Consider the following 20,677-nt stretch of genomic DNA (forward strand, 5'->3'; position numbering starts at 1 on the left):
TTTCAGGCATAAGCCCTTCATCTTTCCTGATGAAGGAAGGGCTTATGCCTGAAACGTCAATTCTCCTGCTCCACAGATGCTGCCTGACCTGCTGTGCTTTTCCAGCATTACTCTCTACTCTGGAACACTGTCGAGTTTTGATCTCCTTACTTGAGGAAGGATGTGGTGGCAATGAAGGCAGTTCAGAGGAGGTTCACAAGGTTGATTCCAGAGAATCATTCTATTGTACGAGGAGTGGTTGAACAGCTTGAGCTCATACTCAGTGGATTTTAGAAAGCGGTGGGAGGAGGGGAGTTGAATTTGACTGAGGTACATATTATGCTAAAGGGGTTTGATAAAAAGGTGGATAGTGAACAGATGTTCCCCCCCACCCTTGTGTGACCCCTTGTTAGAGAATGGGTCTTAGATATAGAGTGAGAGGAGGTAGATTCAAAATTGAAATAAGGAGAAACTACTTCACTGAGGGATAATGAATCTGTGGAACTCATTACCCCAGAATTCAGTGGAGGCAGAAAATCAGAGTCAGGAAATAAACAGGGTAATTTTTGATGAAAAACTGGATAAAAGGGCAATGGGGGAAGGTAGGAAAGTCGAGTTGAGACCAGGATAAGATCAGGCATGATCAAATTAAATTGCAAAGGGGGCAAAGAGCTGAACTGCCACCTCCCATTTCTAATTCCTATGTCGCTACATAACTGCCAGCTACATAAAACTAATGTCAAGAGCCATCAGCTATAGCACCCCATTAAACCCAACTTGAAGAGCGGCTTATGATTTAAACATAGAAGATTTTCTTGAAAAATAGATGTTCAGCTATCACCAACATCCAAGGGGATTTGCTGTTTAAAAGAAACTAAACTGGACCAGGCAAATAAGTACTGTGACTGGAAGGGCAGGTCAGATTGGAACTCTGCACCAAGTAACTCCACTCCCGACTCTCCAAAGGCTATCCACCACCTAGGAGACAAATGCAGCAATGTGATGGAAGTCTGCTCTTCTCTGAATGACTGCAGCTTCAACAACACAAAGTTTGACACCATCCAGGATCCACCAATTGCCTTGTTTCATGCTACCTGCAAAAGTGTCATTCCTCCCATTTTATCTATTCATGTATTCTCTACTCCCGTTTCCCCAGGTCCTGCTTCTTGAAACTCCCTCTTCCTTCTAAAAAAAGAAAGAATTCAAGTTTCCAATTCACCTACTCCCCCTTTTTGGATCAATGTTCATTTCCAACATCCATCAACGAAACACATTGATGTGTTAAGTACAGGCCTAGGAAATCTGAGAGGAGGCTGGGCAGGAGGAGAAGCCATAAACCCAGGTTGAGAAGTGCAAGAATCACAACTCCAGTCACTGGAGTGAGTTAGCCACACTGTGCCAGCAGCACCCCCTCTTTTGTCCCACATTAATAGTTGTACCTTCAATTTAGCTCCCACAAATTCCTCCAGCAAACTCCTCAACCTCTACCTCTTTAAGGTCTTCACTAATTTCAGTTTTCTAACATTAAGCCACCATGTCCATGTTTAAAAAAATACTACTTAAATGTAAGTCATTGTTCAATACTTAGGTATCAGTTTATGCCCCTTTGCAAATAATTCAGTTGCTAGCCATTCAATACAAGAGCCAGTTTAATCAATTCTTAATCCCTATCTCCTGCCTTTTTTGTTCAGCCTTTGAGATTATCCAGACTGAAAGACCAGTAAAGTTCATACTGAACATTCCTTAGAGAAACAGACCAGATGTTTCTTTGATATTCAATTGGATGCTATTTTGATATTTAAAAACTCCATACTCAACAGCTTTTCAAAGCGGTGTATTAGGATCTCGATCCCATGTACTCACCTAGCCAACTGCTTGTATGCTTCCTCAGCAACAGCAAAGATATGGGGATCCATATCACCCACATTCTGTCCACTATAAGCATAAATTACATCATCTCCATAAAGAGGGAGCTGTTCATATGGGTTTACAGCAACAAGAACGATACCTACAAAAAAGGTTCAAGGTGTTAAGCAATTTAAGAATTCAAGCTATTTAAAATTATAAAGTAATTTTATCATTGTAAATGTATTAAATGATACACTTCAAATCTTGGAAACTGATTTTACCAATGCATAATGTTTCCCACAGAGAAACAGGGGAATTTATAAATGGAGAACGAAGATGTCGGACTAATTAAATACATATTTTGGCTCAGTGTTCTCCCTTAAGACAAAATCCCAAGAGAAAACAAAATGCCATGGAACACAAGATCCAGTGAAGGGCAGGAGCTGAAGGAAATAATGGATTTAGTATTGTCACATGTACCTACATACAGTCAAAACTCTTGTATTGTGTGCCATACAGAAGGTAACAGCACACAAGGATATACAGATCATAGGGCAATTAAACAGAGCAAGACATACAATGTTATGGCTGTACAGAAGGTGCATAAAGCAAAATCAACATTAGGTTTGAAATTTGAGGGGTCCATTCAGCAGTCTAACAGCAGGGAAGAAGCTGATCTTGAACTTGTTGGCACACGTACCTAAGCTTTTGTATCTTCTGCCTGATGGAAGAGGTTGGAAGAGATTATAACCAGAGTGGGGGGGGAGGGGGATCTTTGATGTTGGCTGGCTTTCCATGGCAATGAGAAATGTAGATGGAGTCAATGGATGTGAAGTTGGCTTGAACAACGGTCTGCTCAAAGTTTTCTGGGTAGTTTAAGGCCTTGGGCAGAGCAGTTGCCATAGCAAGCTGTGATGTACCCAAATAGAATGCATTCTATGGTGCTTTAAACAGTTGCATATGGACATGCCAACTTTAAAAAAAAAAAAGGTGCCTGAGCACAAAGAGGCATCATGCCTTCCTGACTGTTGCATCTACACAGGAGGACCAGGGGAGGTTGTTGGTTATTGTCACTCCTAGAATCTTGATGCTCTCAACCCGCTCAGCTCCGGTGTAGGTAGGGGCATGTCATCCTCCTTTCTTCCTGAAGTCCATAATCTACTTTGGTTTTGCTGACGCTGACGCTGCCACTCCACTCCACTCCACTCCCCCAATACTGATAAGTCATTGTTGGATGGAGAAATTTATTGTATTGAATCTGAAATCCCCAGGGCACAATAAACTTATACCCAAGTGCTTAAGGTACTGGCCTAGAAACAGTGGATACATTGGTGGTTATTTTTCAATATTTAAAGGCTCTGGATTAGTTCCTATTGTTTGGAAAGCAGCCAATGTAGCCCCACTGTTTAAAACGAGGGAGTGAGAAAACAGGCAATTTTGACCAATGAGCCTGAAAATATAATAGGGAAAATACTACAGTCATTATTAAAGATTTAACAGCAGATAACTTGGAAAGAGTGACATGATCAGATGATTTACAAGAGGGAAGTCATGCTTAACAACTCTAATGGAATGTTTTCAGAATGTAACTAGTAGAATTGATAAAGGAGAACCAGTGGATATGGTTTACTTACGTTCACAAGGCTTTCGTAAGGACCCATGTAAGAAATTAGCATGTAATATGAAAGTGAATGGGATTACAGGTAGTATACTGACATGAATTAGGAACCTGTTGGTAGACAGGAAACAGCAGGCATAAACAGGTCTTCTAGTGGCAGCCAGTGACTCTTGAGGTACATAAGATTTCATGCTTCAGTGTGGTTTGGACAATAATGAGTGAGCAAATGAAATATAGTGTGGATAAATGGGAGGTTATCCACTTTGGTAGCAGAAACAGGAATGCAAATTACCAGAACAGTGATAGATTGGGAAAGGGGGAGGGTGCAGTGAGGAGGGTCCTTATATACCATGCTGTAAACATGTAAGTGCAGCAGCCAGTGAAGGCAAAGAATGGGATGTTGGCCTTCATTAAGAGAAGATTCAAGTATAGGAGCACAGATAATGCTGCAATTCTGTAGACCTCAGTGAAAACATACCTGGAGCAGAGAATCCTGCAGTTTTAGTTTCCTTACCCATGGATGGATGATCTGGGTACGGATGTGTGCAAAGTTTTACCAGGCTGATTTAATGTATACCGTCAAAGCAGGAGAGAAAAAACCTCAAACTTGACTTTATAGGACAAGTCAGCATATCAGGACATAAAAGGGTAAAAGGCATTAACATGCAGCACATAAAAGCTATTAGCTCATTAAGTTTGTATCAGCCCTACAAAAAAAAAAGCTTTTTTTAAAAAAATTATTCCCACTTCCATCTGCATGTTTCTTTTTCAAGTAGATATCCAATTACCTTTCAAAAGTTCTTAGTGAATTTACTTCCAGGCAGCTTATATCTCACTGCAATAAGTAAAAAAATCTTAGAGCTTTTGATTTTTTTTTTAAACCAATTAACTCAGGTCTTTCCTAATTAACAGCCCCATCACCAGTGAAAGTAGTTTCTCATTTGCTCTAACAAAACTTCAAATAACTGGTCTTTAAGCCTGTGCTTTCGCTATAGTTGCGCTGACGTTTGCCAAAGCTTGTGCACTAATTTACAGATGCATTGCACAGTGCTTAATGTCGCAAATGAGAATGGTTTTCCAATGCATTAAAGTGCCCATCTTCTATATTTAGTTAATTTACTACTATTTGGAAAAGGAATAGATATGATGCTTGGTCCTGTGGGAACATATTTCCCTCCCAGTCAAGATAACACCGGTTCACTCGAAAACCTGATGATGTGTAATTTACACTGACTAATGTATTCTTCCATGGCTTTGCCCAGTTCATTTTGAGCATCTTCACAATGCCCATCTCCTTCACAAGGCTCCCAGTCCTTTAATTCTGTTGCTCTGGCCTCATGTACAACCTTTTTGACTTTAAAGTCAATGGAACCTCCGTTTAGCTCAAAAAAGGGTTTTTAAGTCCTCATTCTTATCATTTGGTAAAGATTCTTTGCTCCCATGAATTTTCTGCCTTCTTTTATCAAACCCAAACCATAGGCAGCTCTCTGCTTTACAAAGACGTTAACTGCAAGTTGGCATTGCTTTTAAATCTGTGGTTGTGGTGATGAAAGACTGACTCATGGAAATGGTAGAATTAAATTCACACATTAGCTCTCTCATCCCAAATCTCTTTAAAAGGTCATTCATTAAAATCAATGACAGTGGCTATTTTACATGCAAAGGTAATGTTCAACAATTTTGGTAGTGTTGACATGGGCTTGTGGAAGTGGTGACAGGAAAATGGTCTGCAGAGCATTGCTATAGGTTATTATTTTTAATGTCTTATCCAAAATACATTAGTCAGTGTAGATTACACATCAGGTTTTGGAGTGAACCGGTGTTATCTTGACTGGGAGGGAAATATGTTCCCACAGGACCAAGCATCATATCTATTTCTTTTCCAAATAGTAGTAAATTAACTAAATATAGAATCATGATGGAAGCTGAAGCAAATAATTCTAATAATCAACATTGTTGCATAGGACTATAACTAAGTGATTATATTTTAGCAGTCATCTTGATCAAAAAGATCAAGCAATCAAGATGTAGAGATTTATCATAAAATGCCTCAAGAACACAGGATCAGTTTGTAATATTAGAAACTCCTTAAAAATAATGTACAAGGATCCTTTCACTGGTTCAGCCATTTCTGTAGGCTTTAAAAAAAAACTGCTCATCAAAATTAACTTTTTGCCTCCAAGGCAGGATGAAGATAACTTGAATCATGCATATACTTGGTTAAGATGTATCATATTGTGGAGGACTTCCTGCAGTCACAAACAGTATCCAATACATGTCAACAATCCCTTAGGAAGGGAGAAAGTCAATTACTCAAGTTACGGATAATTAAGGAAACCTAAAATGAAGCAACAGGAGTAATACTGCACAATGATCTCTCTTACAGAATAGATCTAGAACTGTAAACACCCTTATTTCAAGGGCATTAGACAATAAAATTAGGAAGATCTTACTGTAACTGTACAAGCTGTTGATGAGACCACATCGGAAGAATGGAGCGCATTTTAGTCCCCTTGTTAAAAAAGATATTGTCTCATTGGAGGCAGCTCAGAGGAGATTCACTAAGCCAAATCCACGTATGGGGAGGGATTGTCTTTTGAGGAAAGATTAAACAGGTTAGTACTCTACTCACTAAAGAGTAGAAGAATGAGAGGTGATCTCGTTGTTACATCTGGGATTCTTATGGGACTTGACAGGTTAAGTGCCAAGAGGATGTTTCCCCTCATGGGAAAGTCTAGGAGCAGCAGGCTTAGTCCCAGAATTTAAAAAAAAGAGGCAATTTAAAACTGAGGAGGATTGAGTGAAACTGGAACTCGGTCGGAGAGCTGTGGGGCAGAATCCTGGTGTATATTTGAGCATGACATGGATAGATTCTTGATCAGTACGGGATCAAGGATGGTGGAGAAAGTGCTGGAAAGTGGACCAGCCATGATACAGTTGAATGGTGAAGCAGGCTAGGAGGGGCTGAATGGCCTAATCCGGTTCCTATTTGTTATGGCCTTAAACTCAGCCTAGAACATTGGGAAGTAAACAAAATTCCAGATTGAAGAGGGAGGCAGGCCATTGACCAAAGGCAGGGAAGTAATAACAGATTTTTTTTTTAATATAAATAAAAGAGATGGCCAATTTGCTTTCAAAAAGTAAAAATTTTATAAGCACATTTTAACAGTTGCTGTGAAAGGAAACTTACCACAATATGTATAAATGTTGTTGAACTCTAAAAACCTCACTTTTAAGTTGTGAAGCACTGCAGGTTCGTGTAGGTAACTGAGTGAAGTCAAGTCATTTTCACCCATTAAAATGTCAGGGTTCCGCAGATATGGCAATTCTTCTGTTTTTTTGTTAATGCGATACTCTATATTCTACAGCAAAACAAAATCATTAGACCACATACTAGACTTTCCGCACAAGATTCTTTGCTAGCATTTCTAACTTAATCCATATTTCCAACGATTGTAGGGCTGTTCATTGGCAGTAAACAAACTCAGTTGTCAGCATTTTGAGAAGTTATCAGCTTGGTCGAGAACAGTAATTTTAAAGAAATTTACATTTCAGTCACTGAATTAAACCACAAAATTGTTTAAAACAAATTTTTAGTAAGTGTCAAACTGAGCAAACAGTAGACACCATTTGAGCCAATAGTATCTACCCAAGTTAAACATTATTAGACAAAGTTCAGTTGGTCATAAAGTATAAGTTATGCATTAAAAGAGTAGACACACGTGATACATCTGCAAAATCTCCAACTTTACTGGTGGTGGCCTGGAATGTATGGATCCAATATCATCAAGCATCAGAAATGTCTGCAACAATGACATATATTCATAAGTTTTTAAGCTTCTGGACCTAGCCACTGCCTCCATTAGGCTGCCTGTACCAACTGAGCTTTGATAGTTGTAGTTCTTGTTAAGATGGTTTCAAATATTTTCAGTGACCCCATAAGTTTTTGCCTTCCAATCTCAGTTGCAAACTTACTTACCTTTCAAACTGGAAGGTTGTTTTTTCTATTCATTTAAAGTCTCAAAGAAAAAATATACAAAGTTTTAGAAGCACCACCTACTTTCCCAGCAAATACAGCCAGGCCCCCTTCCAGGTATAAGGTAAAAAGGTATAAGCACCAGGTATCCAGGTAATTATAGTCATAGTCTGGAGCACGGAAAGGCATCCTTCAGTCAAACTCATCTGCACCGGTCAAAAATCCCAATCTGACCTAGTCCCATTTACCAGCATTTGGAACATATCACTAAACCCTTTGTATTCATATACTCATCCAGGTGCCTTTTAAAAATGCTGTAATTATACCAGCCTTCACCACTTCCTCTGGCAGGTCATTCCATACATGCAACACAGTGTTGAAAAGGTTACCCTCATGTCCTTTAAAATCTTTCCCCCTCTCACCTTAAACTTATGCTCTCTAGTTTTGGACTCCCCCACTTCAGGGGAGAGACTTGTCTGTTTACCCTATCCATGCATAATTTTATAGACCTTGAAGGTCACACACCCCCCCCCAATACTCCAGGGGAAAATTCCCCAGCCTATTCAGCATCTCCCAATATTTCAAATCTTCCAACATCCTTTCAAATCTTTCCTGCACCCTCTCAAGTGGAAGGGCAACCAGAATTGAACACTATTCCAAAAGTAGTCTCACCCATGTCCTGTACAGCTGTAACATCCCAACTCCTAACTCAGTGCTTTGACCAATGAAGGCAAATGCACTAAACATTTGTCATGTCAATGCCCCCAAATATTCAGGTGTATACCACATAGGAACTCTTGCTAAAGGAAGATTCCTCTATATGGTATTACAAGCAGCAGTCCAAGCTCATAGTATGGGAGCATATTAGTAGGAACATCTGGCCCCTCCACTGGTGACCTTAAAATGGGTAGGAGATGCTGGAGGCCAGAGTCAAAAAAGTGCTGGATAAACACAGCAGGTCAGGCAGGATCTGACGAGCAGGAAAGTTGACATTTTGGGCATAAACCCTTCATCAGAAAAAGGGGTATGGGAGAAGCGGAGATAAATGATTCATCTCAGCCCCCTTTCTCTCCCACCCCCTCCATTCCTGAAGGACGGCTTATAGCCAAAATGTCAACTCTCCTGCTCCTCTGATGCTGCCTGACCAGCTGTGCTTTTCCAGCACACTTGTGGCTGGAAAGGGAAGAGACATTAGTAAACAATGTAAGGAAGGTGGTCAAGGTCACATGAAGGGCAGCTGGGTGAGATAAAGGCTGGACATCTGACTCAGTGGTGAAAAGTGGAGCTTTACACAAGGTTTCCTGCAAATGGTCACCAGGGTGAGAGATAAGAGGAGGATAAAAAGGCACAGATTGAGGGGCCAACCTGCAGTGAGACCAGAGTGACAGAAGGTGATGAGTGTAGAGAAAACAATTGATTGACAAGATGAATGAATATCTAGAGTTTTTAATTTTTTAATAAAGCACTCAGATTGTTTAGGTCTAAGCTTACTCTTCAAAATAAATATAGGTTGATATAGTGTTGTATTTTTAAATTACATGAAGTGTCATGAATAGGGAATCTAGAATGATCAGTTAAATACATTTTAAATCAGACGCAATAGAGTTGGCAGGGTGGGGAACGTATTACTGCTTCACACCACAAATGATCCAGAGCAAATATCTTAGCAAGTGTTTGCAGGTCAAGGATCTTGGGATCAGAGTCAAGGAATTAGAGTCCAAGCAGCATATATTGCACTAAAAGGGAAGGAGGGATTTTACTTGGACATTGTCCAGGAGGCAGTCACACCCGTAGGTTGGTAGGTAAGTAATACGCTGTTAGCCTGGGAGCAGGGAATCCTTGTGACTGCAGATAAGGCAGATAGAGATCCAGATAGTCACATTTGATGAGCTTTGTGACTAGACAATTACAGCAGTCAAAATTCTTCCAAGCCATGTGGCTAAGTGTAGAGGCTGCTGGGAGAAGTAGCGAACTGACCATTACATAGTAAGCCAGAAAAATTAGAAAGCAGTAATGGTATGTGGCTGTATAATTAGAGGAATAGATACAGTCCTCTGCAGTCATAAGCATGAGTCAGTCTGTGTTGCCTGCCTTGTGCCATGGTAAGGACATCTCCTCAGGATTTGCAGGACTTGAGAAACTTAGAACAGGAGTGGGGGGGGAGGGTGGAGAAAAAGAACCAGTTGTGTCACTAAGAACACTGACATGGCCAGAAGAGGTTTGTTGAAAGATTTGAAACTGTTAGGAGCTAAAATTACAAAGCAGAACCTCCAAAGTAAATCTCAATGACTATCTAAGCGATGGGCAAACTGACATCAGATAACTAAAGCCAAGAGTTAAACTGGTGGAGGATTAGGTTTACACGGGGCACTGGCACCATTATCGAAGTAGAAGGAAGCTGTTCCAGTGGGACAGGTTTTACTTGAACGGAGCTACGACCAGTGACTGTGCAAAAACTGAATAACTAAGGCTGCAGAGGGTGGTTTGGTGAGAGTTTGAAAGAAGGGAAATGTAAGTGTATGAAACAAAATGATGCCATTACAGTGCAGCTATTTGGATAATTACCTTCTGTCCCACTCTGGGTGAGTGCACATACAGAAAACAGGAACTGGGACCAAAAAGGAAAAGGGGAAATATAGCAGAAAGATAAAACTAATGGCTCTTCACTTGAATGCTTGTATTAGAAACAAAATAAACAAACTAACACCAGAGATTAATGGTTACGAAGCTTAGTCATTCCAAAAACATGGTTATAAAGATGATCAAAACTGGAATCTTAAAAAATTCAGGGATATGTAACCTTTTAAAAGGAAAAAAAAAAGGTGGTGAAGTAGCTTTGTTCATACAAGATAAACTAAAGTAGGATAGCAAAAGGGAGACAAATACTGATGGGACTAGTCTACAGGTCCCATAGCAGGAAGTACATAGTGTAGGACAGAATAAATCAAGAAAACAAAAAAGCATTAAAAGAGTACGTTGGTCATAAGGAAGCTTTCGTCTTCATGTGGATTGGGAAGGTCAATCTGGCAGACATATGACAGAAGAATTCAGAAAGTATTCAGGACAGTTTCCAAGAAAGGTTTTAGATCCAACCAAGGATCAGCCTGAGTTATGGCAATGCTTAGTATATTATCTGAGTAAAAGATTCTCTAGTGAACAGTAATCATAACATGAAGAATTTGGCAGTTTAAGTGAGAAACTTAAATCCAATTGTTTCCAAACCAAGTCTAATTAGATAGGCACAAGGGCATCAATTTGGAAAACAATTTAACAGAAAAGACAGCTGAGAATCAATAGCAGACAGAGTCAGATGTACAGCATGGAAACAGACCCTTCATTCCAACTTGTCCATGCCCACCAGATATCCTCAATAAATCTAGTCCTATTTGACAGCATTTGACCTATATCCCTCTAAACCCATATTCATTTACCCATCCAGATGCCTTTGAAATGCTGCAATTGTACTAGCCTCCACTACTTCCTCTGACAGCTCATTCCATGTGAAAATGTTGCCCCGTTTAGGTCCCTTTTATTATCTTTCCCTTTACACCCTAAACCTATGCCCTCTAGTTTTGATTAGATTACTTAGTGTGGAAACAGGCCCTTCGGTCCAACAAGTCCACACCGACCCTCAGAAGAGCAACCCACCCGGACGCATTCCCCTATATTTACCCCTTCACCTAACACGATGGGCAATTTAGCATGGCCAATTCATCTAACCTGCACATCTTTGGACTGTGGGAGGAAACTGGAGCACCCGGAGGAAACCCACGCAGACACTAGGAGAATGTGCAAACTCCACACAGACAGTTGCCCGAGGCGGGAATCGAACCCAGGTCTCTGGTGCTGAGAGGCAGCAGTGCGAACCACTGTGCCACGTTTTGGACTCCCCTACTCTGGGGAAAAGACCTAGTCTATTTACCCTATCCATATCCCTCATTTTATAGACCTCTTTAAAAAAAAGTCTCCCCTCAGCCTCTGATACTCCAGGGAAAAATAGCCTCAGCCTGTTCAGCCTCTCCTCCAACCCTAACAACATCCTCGTACATCTTTTTCGAACCCTTTCAAGTTTCACAACATCTTATAGCAGGGAGAGACATTTAAAAAAAAGTTCATGACTACACACTGATATCCCAGTAACGAGGATTGTAGGAAGGAGGTTTAACCTGCTTGGTGTAGCCCAAGTATTCAAGGAGAGCATCAAATTGGAAAAATACAATGGGGCAAAAATAAGTGGTAAACCAGATTAACTTTCATTTTTTAAAAACATTTCTAATCACGAAGTGATTGTGTGAAAATAAACTTTGGGTGCAAACTGCCTAATGAAAAGGAGACATGAAGAGCTTCTTTAAAATATAAAAAGGAATAGAGGCCAAACTGAACATATGCCCCTTGGGAGAATGAGACTGGGAACTAATAATGCAGGGGGGGGGGGGGGGGAGAAAGAGAAGGACAGGAAATGGCATAGGAGTAGTTGAATAAAGACTTGACATAGTATCCTCTACCATGAGGACCAAACATCCTAAAAATATTAAATTTCGGAACAGGAGTAGGTCATTTACCCCTCAAGGCTGCTCTGCCATTCAATAAGATCATGGTTGATTTGTTCCAACTGTATATTCTCATCTTGGGCCCATATCCTTTGATACCCTGACTGTATTAAAAAAAAGTGTGTCTCAAATTTAAGTTTAATAATTGAGTTGGCGTTGACCACTATTTGGAACTCTTGCTCAAACCTCCATTACTCTTTGGATGTAGAATTGCTTTCTAACATCTCTCTTGAATGGCCTGGCCCTATTCATCGACTATGCTCCGAGTTCTAGAATCTTTAATGGAAATTTTATCTTTAAATCAACCTAGTCTTTCCATTTAATATCCTGAAGACCTCAAAATAGAGCACCCATTTATTCTCTGGAATTTAGAGGATAAGGCCTAATTTGTCTCTCATATCTGAACTTCAGGGTTTAAGTTATCACCATTGCAAACCTGTGTTTAACACCCTCCAGGACCAAAACATCTTTCCGAAAGTGTGCTGTACAAATCTGCTCACAGATTCTAACTAGGGTTTTGCATATCTGCAGCATAGTGTCTGCATTTCTAAAGGCTGGGTATAAGGATGAAGGCCATCATTCCATTAGTTGCCTTACAAAGAAAACTACAGTGCAAGAACAGGCCCTTCGGCCCTCCAAGCCTGCGCTGATCCACGTTCTCTACCTAAACCGGTCGCTTATCGAAGGGTTTGTATCCCTGTGCTCCCTGCCAATTCACACATCCGTCAAGATACATCTTAAACGATGCTATTGATCCACCTTTATAACCTGCGCAGGCCCCCGCCACCCTCTGCGTAAAGAACGTTTCACACACACACACACGTCTCCCCTAAACCTTTTCCCTCTCACTTTGAACTTGTGACCCCTAGTAATTGAGTCCCTTACTCTGGGGAAAAAGCTTGCTATCCACCCTGTCTATACCTCATGATTTTGTAGACCTCAAATCAGGTCCCCCTCAACCTCAGTCTTTCTAATGAAAGAAATCCTAATCTATTCAACCTTTCTTCATAGTTAGCACCCTCCATTCCAGGCAACATCCTGGAGGTGAACCTCCTCTGCACCCTCTCCAAAGCATCCACATTCTTTTAGTGACATGGCAACCAGAACTGTGTGCAGTATTCCAAATGGGGCCAAACCAAAGTCGTAGACAACTGTAATATGACCTGCCAACTCTTATATTCTATACCCTGTCCGATGAAGGAAAGCATGCAGTTTGTCATCTTGACCACTTCACTGACCTGCATTGCCACCTTCAGGGAACAAGGGACCTGTACACCCAGATCTCCCTGTATGTCAATTTTCCCCAGGACCTTACCATTTAGTGTATAGTTCACTCTTGAATTGGATCTTCCAAAATGCATCACCTCGCATTTGCCTGAATTGAACTCCATCTGCCATTTCTCTGCCCATCTCTCCAATCTACCTAAATTTTGCTGTACTCTGACAGTCCCCTTCACTATCTGCTACTCCAGTGTTGCATCTTCTGCAAACTTGCTCAACAGGCAACTGATACCTTCCTCCAAATCGTTCATATATAATCACAAACAGTGATCCCAGCACAGATCTCTGTGGAACACCACTGGTCACAGATCTCCATTTTGAGAAACTCACTTCCACTACTATAGTCTCCTGTTGTCCAGCCAGTTCTCTATCCATCTAGCCAGAACACCCTGGACCCAATGCAACCTTCACCTTCTCCATCAGCCTACCATGGGGAACCTATCAAATGCCTTAAAGTCCATGTCCATGACATCTACAGCCCTTCCCCCAATCAACTTTGTCACCACCTCAAAAGAATTCTATTAGGTTTGTAAGACATGACCTTCCCAGCACAAAAACCATGCTGGCCATTACTGATAAGCCATTTTTCTTCCAAATGGGAATAGATCCTATCCCTTAGTAGCTTCTCCTGCAGCTTCCCTATCATTGATGTCAGGCTCACCAGTTTATAATTACCGGTAGTATCCCTGCTACCCTTCTTAAGCAAGGGGACAACATTAGCAATTCTCCAGTCCTTTAGGATCTCACCCATGTTCAAGGATGCTGCAAAGATTGGTTAAAGCCCCAGCTATTTCCTGGCTCTTCCCTCAGTAACCTGGGGTAGATCCCATCCGGACCTGGGAACTTGCCCACCTTAAATGTCTTTTAAGAATACCCAATACTTCCTCCTTCCTTATGCTGACTTGACCTAGAATATTCAAAGATCTATCCCTAACCTCAACATCTGTCATGCCCCTCTCCTGTGAATACCAACACAAAGTACTCGTTAATAATCTCACCCATTTTCCCTAACTCTGCCTTGTATATAAAAAGGGGTAGATGGAAATGTGTTGCTGGAGAAGCGCAGCAGGTCAGGCAGCATCTAGGGAACAGGAGAATCGACGTTTCGGGCATTAGCCCTTCTTCAGGAAGAAGCTCTCTTTCTCCCTCTACAACTTACAAGGATGCCTTCCTTGAAGAAGCTCTCTTTCTCCCTCTACAAATCCTGTTCCCTAGATGCTGCCTGACCTGCTGCGCTTCTCCAGCAACACATTTCCATCTCTGATCTCCAGCATCTGCAGACCTCATTTTCTCTTCTCTATAAAAAGGGGTAAAAAAGTAGAGTTTAGAGATATAAAGAAAGGAATGCTTATAGGTGCAAGGGAAAGACCCAGCAGTTGGAATTAAAATGAATCAACATGAAGTATCTCTGCAAATGGGGTGAAGAGAGGACATAATTTCAGGTAAATGATTTGAAAAAAACAGATGTTTACAAAGATTTTTCCTGTGAAAGAAAAGCACTCAATTTGAGTAAAAGTTAGAGATACTAAAATTAAACTTTCACATATACTCAAAATTAGATTTATTTCCAGAGATGGGCTGCAAGGATTTTTTTGCCTATCTTGCAGAATCAGAAGGCACCCTGCACAATACGGTGCAGAACGAGTAAAATCTTGAAGTTTAGAATAAGGGCAAACTTAAAAATCAAAGAGGACAAAAACAATAACAGGAGGGAGGAATCCAAAGAAACTAGGAGGAGTACCACTGAAAATGGATGGTATCCAAGTGGAAATGTTCTATTTTGGACAAATAACAAAAGATGGAAGGTGAGATGCTGAAGTTAGGGTGCTGAGGAAATTCATCTTCACAAAATTGTCTGAAAGTATCCGCAAGAAGATTCAAAACTTGTGATGAGGAAAAAAGCTCAAGATGCTACATTTTACACACTTCTGGGATACCACAAAAGCTGGAAAGAAAATCTATGGAAGGAAATAAAAAGCCTTCAAAATGTCGATGCTACAACATATGCTGAGCAATTCATAAACATCACAAGGCAAAAAAGAGGAGACATTGAACAATTTCCTTTTTGTTCATGAAATTTGAAAAGTGGCATCTAGAAAACAATGGGTCAATATTTTAGATATTTAATCAAGTTCAAAACCTACAGATTTTTCTGTTAGAGGGTAAAAGTAGAGGGCAGCAGAAAGAGCATAGCTGGATGGTAAGTGAGGAGTGGCTGCATACAAGGTATAGTGAATATGAGAGAGTGGAATTAAAGAGAAGCGAGTGTGGTTTATCATAGCAGCTATTCACCTGAGGGGAATGGCTACAAGTTGCAGCAGAATCCTCATTGAGTACAACAATCAACACCATTGGCAATTCTCAACCTTGGTGTTTGAAGTGGAAGAAATGGGAAGAGGGTACACTCACCTAACTGCCAAGTACAAGCAACAGCTAACCAATTGTCTCAAAAATGCTTAATTTTCTAGCTAGAAGGGAATTCAATATTCTAGTCATATTAAAGTCCACATCTTGCCAAAATACAATACACTGTGCCATCAAGTCATTAATTTTAACCACATTTTTCAAACAGTTCTTCATGTGAAGAAACAAAGATTGGATGATATAAAAAAAAAGTGTGCAGATAGAGGCCATTCAGCCCATCAGGGCTGCACCAACCCTCTGAAGCACATTACACCCCAGCCCATCCTATCCTTGTAAGCTTGTACTTCCCATAGCCAACCTCATCCAGCCTGCACATGATGGCAGAATTTAGCATGGCCAATCCACCTAACCTGTATATCTTTGGACTGTGGGAGGAAACCCACACAGACACAAGGTGAATGTCTGCATGGAATTTGCAGAGTCACCCAAGGCTGGCTTGAACTTGGGTCCCTGGTGCCAAGAGGCAAAAAACAAAAAAAAAGTGTTACGAGTTAACATGTTGATTTTCTCATCACTGGAAGCTGGCTTCTGATCCATTCCAGTCAATGCCAAAAGAAGTCATACCAAATAAGTTAGTTATCAGAAGCAGAACAAATACTGAGATTTTTGTTCTAAAGTGAGATTTTTGCCTAGAAGTAGGAGGTTTTTAAACCAATAGACTGCCATTGTACCAACATTCTCTACTCCAGCCCTGGACATGCAAAAATCACAGTTTGCACCCAATAAATTATTTAACCATGCTGAAATTTTATTTGAAGTATTTCATAATTTCAGCCTGGCCCTACTTTTTTTTTTTAAAAAAAGGACATGATGCATTGGAGAATAATATAGTTGGAAAAAAATTGGTGGAACGATTTACAGAAAGTTAACAGAATCAGAGTCAGACCTTTAAAATTAAGCAGCTGAAGTGGCCAGATAGAGCTATTTTTCACCAAGCCATTTGCATGGCAGGTTTCAATCATAATCAATCAACAATTCAATTCCAAAATAATTTCCATGATTAGAAATATATATAACACAACCTAGCTTTAGCCAATGAAGCACATTAGTATCAGACAATATGGCAGTTTGGACACTTTTGGTTGTTAGCTTTATGCAAACTTTTTACAGCAACAATGTTGACAAATGCAACCATTTGGCACCAAAATTTCTGCTTTTAACATTCCTCATTACTTGAGCAGGCACCAAATCCAAACCCTCCCACTGGAGGGCAGTGTATAGTGTGATTTTCAAAATGTAGCAATTATTGGAAGAATGGTAACAATTCCACAGAACAATCAGCTTTTAAATCTAATAAACTATAATTTTGCCTTTTGACCAATACACCACACATTATGCTAAGCTTTAAGTGATCACAAATCTGACCTCCGCATCGCAAACCACTCATGGATTGGACAGCATTAAATTGCTTTGAATTGCATACAGAATGCGTTTCGTGTCCATAAAACCCATACTTCAGCTATCAAGCTTATATAATGGAAAAATCATGTCAATGGAAACTCAGTTTATATAATTGCACAATTCTGGGCCAGCATCTGATTACAAATGTTTCATTGTCAGTGCAAAAACAAACTCTTCACCTCATTCCCAGTTAATAAGACACAGATGTAAAGCCATTTAAGCAGCACCTTTAGAATAAGACGTCTCAAGGGGCTTGACAGAAGTGTTATAAAATTTGACACCAAACCAAGAGATTCAACCAGATGACCAAAAGTTTGATTAGCGTTAGCTTTCAAGAAAAGCCTTCACATGAAGGAAGCAGGCAGGGACATTGCAAGTGGGTTGGTTTCTAAAATCAGTTTTAGAAGAGACACCAGTGCACATAACAGTTACATATATTTTACACTGACCTGTATCTTAAGATAGTTTTTAAGATCAAAGCCTCTGCCTTTCTCAAAATTCTAGGTTTTATTTGAGCTTTTGTTTTCTTAAAAAGCCTCAGCTTTAGAACTTGTGCATTTGTGGCATTAAGCAGCTCAAGGAATTCTCCAGCACACAATTGGACAAAAAAGTTGAGTGGCGAGAAGGGATCCCATCTATTTCAAGATCAAGTTTTTATTCTGCTGTTTGAAAATAAAGTTCCCCAAAACTAAATTATGATGTGGAGGTGCCAATGTTGGACTGGAGTGGACAAAGTTTTTTTTTAAAAAAAATCACAACACCAGGTTATAGTCCAATAAACGTGTTGAACTGTAACCTGGTGTTGAGATTTTAAACTGAATTATGCAAGACTTAAATCATGCGAATGGCATTTTTAAAAAAAAAAAAAAGTGATTTGTTCTATTTGTGTCTTACTCAAGCCCCTGCGATTACCAGGATAATTATGGATTTACACCAATGTTATTAAAAATTGTATCTATAACTACTTGTTTCATTGTTAATGTTTCAGTTTTCAGCAATCAAGGACATGTTAACATATTTCAAAATGGCCAAAGTACTGATTTAATTAACTTTAGGGCATAATTTGCAATACGTAATAGGCTCATACTCTATTCTTCTGCTACTTGTACATATCACCAAGATGTGCACCCAACACAAAAACCAGGAAATCAGCCAGCAAAAGGCTAAAGAGAAGCAAGACAAAAATGTGTTTGAGACTAAAAAATAACTCCTTTTTGAGTTGTCAATGAAAAAAATGGTTTCTAGTTTTCTACTCTTTTAAAAGATTGCTATCTGCCCCCCACTATTCGTTGCTTTAAAGAGTTACAGTTCAATTGTAACCTACTGCAGGTTCTCAATTTAAACCATTGTAGCAAAAATGCATAGCTGTAGTTGTGTTTTGGTATTTTAAAAAAATCAGCAGTTTTGAGCAAGAAACGAGAATCAAATCGCTAATAAATTCAATGTTACAAGCACCATAAATAGAAAACAATATAGAAATCTACAACATTTGTTGCAGCAATTCAAATTTTAAGTAAAATGGTGGTGGGGGGATTATTTTGTGCCACCTTAAACTTACAGTTCCATCTTGCAGTTTGAGATAAAGGATGTGGTCATCTTCCTTAAAATCTTTTGTTAGTTCAGCTGACTTCCACACCTCCTGTGTATCGGGAATCCATACTTTGGTTGACTAAAGCAAAAGTAGATAAGATCATGAGTAATAATTGGGAAAGCAGTTGATCAGCAAGATTAAGTAACTATATTACTTTGAAGGAAAACTAACTACTTTCTGATAACTTCACCCCAACCCCAAAGCAATGCTATATACTCCAGATTACAAAACTCGAGTTATTTCAATAAATCCAACATCTCCAGGTGCTGAACATTTCAACCTTGGTTTTAAAAAGGTAGCACACAAAGAGGCAATAATTTTTGGACCAAGATTCAAAAAAAAAATTGAGACAATCTCAATTATCAGTACAATGTAGGAAGAATGTCGTCTACGTAACAGACTTTCTTGGGTGCAATTATAAATGTACAAAGAGGTGACCAAGTGTAAAGATGAGGGCTGTGCATTTGACAGTCTTTATGAACTTCAAGGCTCTTGATAAGGTCCACATAGGAGGCCGACAGCAAAAAGATAAGAGCCCATGAGATTAAAGGAAATCTGACTAATTGTTCCAGAACTAACCAGATAGCAAGAATCAGAGGATGATTAGTGGAGGGGTGCTTATGACTGGAAACCAGTGTCCAGTCAGGTTCCACAGAGATCATTGTTGAGCGACGTGCTATTTGTGGTTCATACAAAAAATATAAACTTCAACATTGGAGATTTGATCAACAAGTTTGGAGGAGTGGTAAATAGTGAGGAGGATAGCCTTGGAGTACAGAAGAATATAGATGCACTAACCAATGGCAAGCAGATTTGAACCTGGTCAGTGCATCTTCCTGCGAGGTGAAGCACAGGATAGGACAAGGAAGGCTAGTGAATACACGATCAACAGCAAGACCCTGGGAAGCACCAAGAATCAGAGGGACCTTGGTGTGCATTTCACCAGTACCTTAAAAAGAGAGCAGGAAGGTTTATAAAGTGGCTAAGGTGGAAGGTAGAATACTTGCCTTTATTGGTTGAGGCACAGAATTTAAAGAGCATGGAGGTTATGGTGGAAGTGTACGAAACATTGGTTATGCCACAGCAACAGCACTGTGCACAGAGGAATGGCTTCCAATGGAAAGGCTGCATACACCTGCTGTCCTTTTCCTTCCAGATAAAGTGGTTGTGGAAGGTGTAATCTAAGAATTTTGGTAAGTTTCTGCGGCGTACCTTGTAGGTCATATGTACTGCTACTACTGAGCAGTGGTGGGAGGAGGAAATGAGGAGGTGCCAATTAAGCAGGCTGCTTCGTCTCAGATGGTGTCAAGCTTGGTGCTGAGAGAGCTGTAATCATCCAGGCAAGGGGGTGGGGGGTGGGTGGGGCAGTATTCACTTCATGTCCTATTTGGTAAGCTTTCCTTTATTGGAATTTAGTGAGCAAAATTAGGGCGCATGGCATTGGGGGCAAAGTACTAACTTGGATTGAAAGTTGGTTGGCTGACAGGAAACCAAAGAGTAGTGATAAACGGCTCCATTTTAGAAAGGCAGGCAGTGACCAGTGGGGTACCGCAGAGATCAGTGCTGGGACCGCAGCATTTTACAATATATATTAATGATATAGAAGATGGTATTAGTAATAATATTAGCAAATTTGCTGATGATACTAAGCTGGGTGACAGGGTGAAATGTGAGGAGGATGTTAGGAGATTACAGGGTGACCTGGACAGGTTAGGTGAGTGGTCAGATGCATGACAGATGCAGTTTAATGTGGATAAATGTATGGTTATCCACTTTGGTGGTAAGAACAGGAAGGCAGATTACTACTTAAATGGAATCAATGTAGGTAAAGGGGCAGTACAAAGAGATCTGGGTGTTCTTGTACACCAGTCAATGAAGGCAAGCATGCAGGTACAGCAGGTAGTGAAGAAGGCTAATAGCATGCTGGCCTTCATAACAAGAGGAATTGAGTATAGAAGCAAAGAGGTGCTTCTGCAGCTGTACAGGGCACTGGTGAGACCACACCTGGA

General features: G+C 40.2%; 1 protein-coding gene across 1 annotated transcript in view; it reads right to left on the reverse strand.

The window, feature by feature from the left end:
- Nucleotides 1-20,677, reverse strand: part of LOC122565046 (unconventional myosin-Vb-like) — a 179,232-nt gene that overhangs the window by 135,704 nt on the left and 22,851 nt on the right. Inside the window, exons 2-4 of the mRNA XM_043720677.1 lie at nucleotides 18,636-18,746; nucleotides 6,636-6,807; nucleotides 1,843-1,987 (exon numbers count right to left, since the gene is read on the reverse strand). Coding sequence (XP_043576612.1) covers nucleotides 1,843-1,987; nucleotides 6,636-6,807; nucleotides 18,636-18,746 — 428 coding nt within the window. The remainder of the gene's footprint in view (nucleotides 1-1,842; nucleotides 1,988-6,635; nucleotides 6,808-18,635; nucleotides 18,747-20,677) is intronic.

Source organism: Chiloscyllium plagiosum, chromosome 31 (genome assembly GCF_004010195.1).
Source record: "Chiloscyllium plagiosum isolate BGI_BamShark_2017 chromosome 31, ASM401019v2, whole genome shotgun sequence".
In the NCBI taxonomy this organism is placed as follows: Eukaryota; Metazoa; Chordata; class Chondrichthyes; order Orectolobiformes; family Hemiscylliidae; genus Chiloscyllium; species Chiloscyllium plagiosum.